This window comes from Bombus bifarius, unplaced genomic scaffold, assembly GCF_011952205.1.
Source record: "Bombus bifarius isolate JDL3187 unplaced genomic scaffold, Bbif_JDL3187 scf7180000008192, whole genome shotgun sequence".
NCBI classification, from domain to species: Eukaryota; Metazoa; Arthropoda; class Insecta; order Hymenoptera; family Apidae; genus Bombus; species Bombus bifarius.
Genome location: NW_022884500.1, coordinates 217,829 through 226,975, shown reverse-complemented (window position 1 = coordinate 226,975; position 9,147 = coordinate 217,829). Strand labels below are relative to the sequence as shown.

General features: G+C 52.3%; 1 protein-coding gene across 1 annotated transcript; it reads right to left on the bottom strand.

Annotated features, from left to right (window-relative positions):
• Positions 1-4,174: 4,174 nt before the first annotated feature.
• On the bottom strand, positions 4,175-4,963 carry LOC117209713. The gene has a single exon (XM_033452008.1). The coding sequence runs from the start codon at positions 4,961-4,963 to the stop codon at positions 4,175-4,177; it is 789 nt and encodes a 262-aa protein (XP_033307899.1).
• Positions 4,964-9,147: the final 4,184 nt, after the last annotated feature.

Genomic DNA, 9,147 nt, shown 5'->3' with positions numbered 1-9,147 from the left:
TCCAGAGTATTTGTTAATAAGTATATCGTTAACTATACTCTAGTTTTCTTCAGTATCTATCACGATTCGACCACCCTAAAGTGATGACTCCGACTATGTATAGTGAGAAAAGTACCTATGACAGTGCTTTCGAGAATTCAATCACCACGATTATAAGGATGTTTAGGAGGATTAGTATCCACGATGCAGAATGCACGACAACCGCGTGCGACAGCACGAGAACGCAAATGCTGCAGGAATCCAGGGACATAAGGCCATCCCAAACATACTGCGATCCACAAAATCTTCCATCTCCCTCGACCCCGGATAACTACATCGGCACACTCTTTGGGAACCAATCATTGACGCATGTGCAGCATTTCATAGCCGCCGTGCCGAGTAGGAATGCCCAACCGCAAATCCAGTTCGCCGATAGTATATACGGGATCCACCCGGACCAAGGACTAACTGCGATAACCGATCCAACTGAAAGACACGTCACAGCAGACGATGACCCAATGACGGGCGATAGGTGGAGCGAAGTGATGGCACAATTGCAAGCCAAGATGAGTGCGTTGAGCCTCGAAAACACGAGCCCTACAAATAAACGAAAATGGGATCAGCGTAGATCGATTTTGGAAAACCGACTAAAGCACCTCCGACTTTGTTACTGCCACGCATCAGTTAGAAATTACGCTAAGAACGCCCATTTCGCATACACCCGGAATACGGAAAAAGGAATCAGCTGCCCGTGGATGTGGTAAGTGTGACAGTGTCCATGCCCAAACCCACCTCATTCCACACTATCTGACAATGAACCATTTTTTGAACTAATTTTTTCTTATTACGTAGAGCACTCAGGGTCCTCTCCTTGCCGCTCAACACCGGTAAACAAAACATATGAAAACTGCGGGCATTCGACCACGAGACTAGTCCTCGATACAGCTTGGCTGCGGTTTTTATAACGATTTTAATATTTTGTAACTTTGCTACTTCCGGTAATATATGTAATATTTATAATTGTGACTTGTAATATTATCCTTAGTCACTTTTGTGAATAAAAGCATATAAAAATATAAAAGGACAGAGTCGAGTTAAGTCATTTCTCAGATCTACTTTTTTTTTATCACGAATTTTACGTGACACATGCGACGACGGCTTAGTATTCCGCCGCATATTCGTAATGGACAGGTACTCAAAAATCTCCTTCCTAGCGGACACCGGTGCCGATATATGGGCACATCCGCGCAACAAAATACACGGACTCGCGACCAGAAGCGAGTCGAAGTGTTCGCGACCAACGGAACCATCGCAACATCGCGATTAACCTTTCTTTTCTTTTTTTTTTTTGTCCGCGTAAGAGCAGAGTAGTGTCGGACTCCTACCGACTAAAACTCCACGATGACCATCCTACGCGTATGATAGGAGTGCTCCAGGAACCTCTTATGAATTAATTTCTGTTGCACCCCCTTCCTGCGTCCTCTTGTTCGCCCGAAGACGTCGAAAAAACCACGATAACGACGAGCGAGTGGAAGCGGTCGTGAATATTCCGAAGCCCGCGAACGTTAAGCAGCTACGTAGGTACCCCGGTATGAATAACTTCTACGGTAGTATCGAAAATATACAGGGTGGTTGGTAACTGGTGGTACAAGCGGAAAGGGGGTGATTCTACGCGAAAAAAGAAGTCGAAAATATAGAATAAAAATTTTTCGTTTGAGGCTTTGTTTTCGAGAAAATCGACTTTGAATTTTCGCCCGGTACGCGTGCACTTTATCACGTCTCCTTATAACGGATCTCACTGTAGATCTGTTGGCGGTTGGTACCAGCGGATCGCCCGGGAGGTGTTGCGCCGCGTTGATGCCTCGTCCTGTCAGCGTCCTGTTGATACCGATCCGCCACAGATCGTTGTCTCGATGGGAAAATTAAAAAAAAAATTTGTATTCTATATTTTCGACTTCTTTTTTCGCGTAGAATCACTCCCTTCCCGCTTGTACCTGCAGTTACCAACCACCCTGTATATATTTATTATTGATGATTTATTTACAATAAATGGATTGTACAGATGTTGATTAAACAGAAGAACGATGGTTGTTTAACGTGAACTAGTCACAATAACGTACTGTAATCTAGACAACTCAACAGACAATTTGCAACTCTCGTTACAACGGATCCAGCTCTCTCTCTCTCTCTCTCTCCTTCTCTCTCTCTCTCTCTCCTTCTCTCTCTCTCTCTCCTTCTCTCTCTCTCTCCTTCTCTCTCTCTCTCCTTCTCTCTCTCTCCTTCTCTCTCTCTCTCTCCTTCTCTCTCTCTCTCTCTCTCTCATGTTTGGGCCAAAATCTGCATCGCGAGTCTGACTCGCTAAAGTACTGGAAGGGGTTAACAACAACGTCCATTTCCCTCACTTTCCTAACGAACGTTTTTCACGACGTATCCTTAGACACACCCCATCATGGTTTTCCTCTGCAGCATTATCGCGACGAAAAGTCAGTCGATAGTCGATAGTCGGTAATTGGTAGTTAGCAGATGGTAGTCGATAGTTGACTAAAGTTCCTCGACGTATCTTAGCAATCATCATCCGAAGTCGTTCCGGGCACTCTGCTGAATCGCTAGCAGCGCGAACCGCTAATTGTAATCGCAAGCTCTACGCAAATTGTACGTCCAGAGTATTTGTTAATAAGTATATCGTTAACTATACTCTAGTTTTCTTCAGTATCTATCACGACCTGTGTATATGTATAAAAATAAATTATGGACTATAGAAGTGAGGTGGTATGGTGATAGGTGCGTAAGGAACTACTCTTGGGGTTTTTAACGAACAATAGTTTATTTAGAACTAATCAACAATCAGAGTTAACAATTAACAATTAACGATTACACTTAACAGACAACTGGTAACAACTAACAAATAACGATAGACACCGAGAGATCATTCGACGCGTTGCTATGCAAATAGTAGCGAGGAGTTACACATTTAATGGCGTAAGACAGATCGCCTGTGCTTTTGTTTCGGATCGCGCAGATTCTTCCCTTCGTAGCCCATCGATATCCCCCACTAGCGTGCATTCATTAGATGTGCCGCCAGTGCTGGCACGTGTATGCTCTTCCGAGAATTCGGCGGAAAGAGTGTGAAGATATCGATGGTACATTGGGCACGTCGGTGTTGCGCTTTGGCGGCGTCGCGCTTTGTATCCGGAGCCGTTGAAAAGTTCCGTGGCCCGTGCCGCCACATGTTCCTCGTCGCGCGTCAGCCTGCGACGGCGGGCCCTTAGGAATCTTCTGCGGGCCCGAACGCAGTTTTATCGCATCTCCGCGATCTCCGGAGTCCACCAGTACGTTCTTTGGTCGCGTCTCCCCCCCGGGACGGAGCGCGGCATCGAGGTGTCGCACGCCGCGCACATGTATCTTCGGATCTCCTCCGCCTCCTCGTCGAGGATTCCTGCCCGGTTGTCCGTCGGGCGTCCCAGCTCCAGGCGGATACGATCGTGGCCGCCCGTAGCATCTCCTTGTCCCTTTCCTTGAAACGCCATCGCGGCGGCGGGCGGCGGCGGTTTTCTCCCGGTCGTCGTCGTTTTCCGGCGTCGTCTTCGGCCCCCAGGGCCACCTCCATCAGTATGTAGAGGTGATCGGATAGCGTTTCCACCCCCTCGGCCACCCTCCAATCGTGGATTCGCCTGAGTAGCTCCGGGGTGGCCCACGTGATGTCCACTACCGAGGATCCTCTCCACGCCACGCAGGTGCTCGCCGGGCAGGTGCTTGCCAGCAGGAGCCCCAGACCCGCTGCCCAATCGGTGAGCATCCTTCCTCGAGGGTTGGTCCTGGGATTTCCCCATTGCGTCGAGTGGGCGTTGAAGTCCCCGAGGATGAGTACCTGGCGGGGGAGGCATCTTTCGATGCACTCGCCGACTCGATCCAGGAAGTCCCCGTACGCGGCCAGGTCGATGTTTGGGGAGACGTATACCGCCACCACCGCTGCTCCCTGTCACTCGACCGCGACGAAGCCGCTGCCACGGTCCAGCAGGACGCCCGGGGCTGCCGTCCACGTTATCCCTGCGGATCCGTTCAGGTTCCCGACCCAGTTGGGCGAATGTGGTTCGGCCACCGCCGCCAGGGCGACCTCGTTCTCCCGGATGGTCTGAAGGAGCAGATCTTGCGCCCTTCTCAACCTATTGAGGTTGCATTGCAGGAGGCGCTTGAATCACGTGGTCACCTCCATGGCCTCCTCCCGGCCGTCCGCCGCTGTTGGTTCGGCGGCGCTTCCTGGTGTCCCTTCCGCGCCTGCTGCTGCTGCTGCTGGTTGGCGGATCGGTCGCTTTCTCTTGACTTTCGGTGGGGTGCATCCCTCTCCGTCCATCCTGTGGTTCGCGGGCGCCCCGAGCGACTCGCACAGGGGGCACTTGGGAGTGGAGGCGGGACAGTCTCTGGCGCGGTGTCCGTTTCCGCCGCACCTGTAGCACAGGTGCCCTCGGTCTTCGCTGGATACGCAGGTGGCGCGTACGTGTCCCAGTTCCAGGCACCTGAAGCACCGCAACGGCCGCTTCGGGATGGCCCTTATCCTCGCGGTTGACCAGCCGATGGCTATCTTCTCTGCCTGGGCCAGCTTGCGGGCTCCTGCTGCCGGACACTTGATCCATGCCGTCCCGAGGCCGCCTCTGGTGGCGCCGATCTCGCCCACCTGTACCTCCGCGCTGCCGCATCCTGCCGCCGAGGCCAGTACTTTCTGCAGCTCCTCCCTCTTGACCGAGATGTCTATCCCGGTCACTCGTAGCTCCGCTATCCTGGTTGGAGTGGCGATTCTCACCACCGTCGAGTCCAGCGCCTCGGCCAGACGCGTCGCCAGTAGCGTCGCCTTTCCTCTGTCCTTGTCTCCAGGGACTTTGATTATGATGGCCCCCGTCATCGCCTTTTTCATTTCTAGGCGTTCCATTCCGAGTTCCGAAAGCGGGATCCTTGTTTTGGCCGCTTCCAGGACGTCGGCGTACGACATCCTCGCTCCCTCGTTCAGCGTCAGGGTCACCGCGGATGTTCGCGGTGCGCGAGGGGGCGTGGCCACCTTGGGTGTGTTCAGTGGTCCTTTCTGCGTTGCGGGGGCCCTCTGTTTCGGTGCGCCTGCCGTCCTCCCGGGCTGGGGCTGCTGCTGCCGTGCCCGCGTCGGTGGTGGCGCGGTCGGTCCTCTTCTTGCCGCCTCTCCTTCGGCGACGACGGTTGTCCTTGTCCCGTTCGCCTCGGTTGGGCGGCGCGGGGATCGACGGAGTGGTCCTTGCTCGGTCGTGCTTCAGGGGGGTGTTGCCATCGCGTGTCCCCGAATTGTTCTTCTATGGTCCTAAGAATGGAGGGTCCCAATTCTCGGACTACTCTTTCTAGGGCGTCTAGGCGTGTCCTGTCGTTTCCATCTTCTCGTGGAGGACGGTCGTATTCGGACGTCGCGTTGGCGCATCGCGGGCATTCGTGGACTCGAGCAGCCAGTCTCCTTATTTCCTGGTGGAGGGCTGCGTTCTCCTTTTCCAGCACGGACAGCCTCGTGTCTACGTCGTCGGTGCCTCGCGCTGGTCTCGTCCTCCTCGAGGATTCCGTGTTCCAGGCGGCGGTGATGTAACTCGCCGCGTTCTTCAGGGATCTAATGTAGGTCCCCTTGAGGTTTGAGGACGCCGTCGCGACGTGCATTATTTCGGACACGTGCATCGTCAGGCCCGCGCTGATGTCTGCCGGGGAGCTCGTCCTCATCTCCGCCTCTAATTCTTCGGACACCTCCGGGGTTGTGGCTGCTATTCTCCTCTTCTTCCCCCTGGGTGCCGCCGAAGCCGAGCGCGAGGTGATCGAGCCGGTCGGATCCTCGTCGTCGGACCTCGCGCTCGCGCCCGTGATCCTCCTGCCATCGGTGACGTGCCATCGTCCAGCCTCGCTGGTGTGAGAAAGGCGCCCTCCGGCCTGTCCGCGGCTCTTAGCGAGCGTCTTGTCACTCTCCTCGGAGATTCCTCCGCCGTTTCCATCTTGTTGTCCTCCTGTCGTCCTCCTCCTGTCGTCCTCCTCCTGTCTCCTGTTCCATCGCCAGGCGTAGAAACACGTCCGGAGGCCTGGCGGTCCACCCTCGAACGGCCGTGGTCGCGAGATGTCGACGCAGTGGGGCCCACTTCACTACCCACGGCTGCGCCGGTGCTGGGGTATCCCTCCCCTGCACCGTAAACTTTGTTACTTAGGTTTTTTATATCCATTTTGTTTTGGTCTTTTGCCGAGGTCGTCAACGGTGTGTCCTGTCCTGGTGCCGCTCACTCTTCTTCACACCCTGATCCGGTCAGAGCCGGTGCAGGTGTGCCAGGGAGCCCCTTGTGATGAGGTGGTGAGTGGTCCTGACAGGCGTGGGGCCCACTAACTTCTCCGAAGTTCTCCGCACCGGATCGGCGCACTGGCGGGTGCCGCGGACACCGGCCAGCCGCCACCCGACTATAAGAAATATCAGATCCATCGGTGTTTCCCAGGGTAGTCCTGTGTCCCGGGGGCTTCTGCCTGCCTCGTGCTCCTTGGATAGTCCCAGAAAAATGGCTTCGGAGCGCCTCCTTCTCTTCGTCAGCGCCCGCCGAACGGTCACCCATCCTTGTCCTTGCCGCGGCGACCGTTGCTTAACCTTCGTGATCGATGGGAAACTAGCGTTTCCATCGCGGCTAAGCGGGCGCTACAATACTTGTAACCTAACGGTCTTGATACTCCGAAGCAAAACAACAACAGGATTTGAATTGTCCTGCTCGCGTGCCGCTACACGTCTAACATCCCCCCGAACGTCTCGGGCCGAATGCTCGGCGGGGAGAGAGTTCCCGCCTGAGCTTCGGTTGTCCTATGAAGCCTCCTCAGCAAGAGTAGACTATATCCACTTTCATCAGATCCCCTGCCCATCAACCTGCAGTATCTGGATTTAGACTATTCGACGAACGATGAAAGCTGTTTACAGAATTAAATGAAACTAATCGCTCAAAGCAGTTTCCTTGGTATTCTCCGTGATTTGTTCCGGTGATGACGCAGTTATTTATAATTCGCAGAAATAAGAATCACATACTATATATATGATTATATATTATTTGTCAATTACTAATTGTATATTGTAATTATATCTTATATATATATGTAGTATCGGGCATATAATCGTGGGGAGAATCCCGATGTACTTCAGGTAAAAAGCAATAAAAGTGTTGATGATGGGAGATCCCAATGGGCCATATACCCGTGGTCTTTTATGAGACGGGGTAATTAAAAAACGTGTACTTGACCATGGGTTACTCGTAACTATGTGTGTGCTAAGAATACCGAAAATGTAGTATAATGGCAGCCATTAGTCAGTTGCGAGCAGTGTTGAAAATAGTGTTGTACGGAGTGTTGTCAGGGCCTGCAGCTCGAACTGAGGAAACCCTGCTATCACCGCCACTGCCGTCGTCGCAATGGTGCGGAATCCTCTCACCGCCCTGATGGCCACCGCCCTATGGAACCTCCTGACCAGCAGGAGACTGCGACTGTTGGCCTTCAAGTCCGCTGCCCGGATCGGAGCCCTGTAAAGGAGCTCCGACCGCACCACCCCGGCGTACAGCCGGCGCGCCCCGCCTCTCGGTCTGCCAATCCGTTACCAGGTGCTGCAGAAAGGTACCAGACGCTCGAAGTGAACACCGAAAGCCCAGTGCCTATAGAGAATGGGACCCAATTATTTTATCTAGATTGCCACCTCGACCGCTACTCTCCCAGTCTGAGGTGGTACCCCGTGATCCCCCTTGCTACAAAACGTATCATCTGCGTTACACGCCAGTGACGATTCTAGGGGTATTGTTGTTCAAAGCACTGCGTCGTACGCGAGATACCAGAGGACCTAAGACAGACTACGGCCCTCCTAATCACACCTCCGCTCTGGACGGTACAGACGATACTCCGGTCCCGGAGATATGCCCGAATTACGCCTTTCACATAGGGAGGTACGCGGTGGAAGTCCAGGGCCTCCTCCATTTTGCCTCAGGGCAAGCTGTTGAAGGCATTCGCGATGTCCAATGACACCGCCAATGCCACCCCTCTCCGTCGCTTGGCCTCCGCAATGAGAGAGCGGAGCCGAACGATAGCATCGGTCGTAGACCGTACCATCCGGAAACCGTATTGGCCCTTCCGCAGTCCGGGTATAACGCTCCTCCAGGAGATATGTGCTTCTCCAGGCGGGCATCTATTACTCTCTCGAGCAACGTGCCCGACTCATTCAGAAGACACACCAGACCTAAAGGCCGAGGGTGAATCCGGAGATTGCCCCGACTTCGGAAGAAGGTTCATCCGTCCCTGCCTGCACAGACGGGCTGGGACTCGTCGGAACGCGGAGCTTTACGCGTCCCGATTCTGCCTGCGGCCTCTTCCAAATATTCTCCTGACACCCCCAGTTCCGGGTTCCAGTCCTCCGCAACGCGCGGGAACCTAAGGGTCGCGCCTTCTCTCCCATCCTGGGATATAGTATCGACGACTCTTTCCAGGAACTGAGGGTCCATCGCCTCCTGTGCATGAGGCGTCCGAGGGCGGAGTTTTTTCAACACCACCTCATAAGGATGCCCCTACGGGTCGGAGTTTTTGTTTGTTTCTTCGCTTCTTCGCCTCCCCGTATGGCCGCAGCAGAGAGCTCCGTGAGTCGAGATAGGCGTCGTATAAGCGGGTACAAGAAGAGTCGAGTCTTTGCAAGCAATAAGTAGTAAGTTGTTGAGTTGTTCATTAGAAGTTGCAAGTTGAGATGTGAATAATTGTTTTAATTGTCATAATTATATCACAGCACTGCATTAAGTTCATATTAAGTAACCATTGCTTCTTGTTTAAATCATATTAGAATAAGTAACTTAGTAGAGATCAAACACTAGGGGTAAGATTTTTCCTATACGATATAATATTGATATAAGATAATATAATATTGATACAATTTTAGTATTACATTTCATTTAGACATTTTCCTAGTACTATTTCTACCATTTCTAGTGCTATTCAATATCTTTTTTACGATATTAAAGAAACAGTTTTTCAAATTTGTCTAAAGTTATTTAATTCAAAAAATTAAAGAAAGATCTGTCTGACATAAAATGTACTATTTACACCACATTTAATTTAATACTGATTATTTTCCAACGCTTTAAAATGAAGTTACATTTCGATGTCTCGTGTAGTTGAAAAGTT

What these genes read in the sequence shown, in the direction of transcription:
- LOC117209713 (XM_033452008.1), bottom strand. Translation starts at nt 4,963, where the DNA reads ATGTCGTACGCCGACGTCCTGGAAGCGGCCAAAACAAGGATCCCGCTT.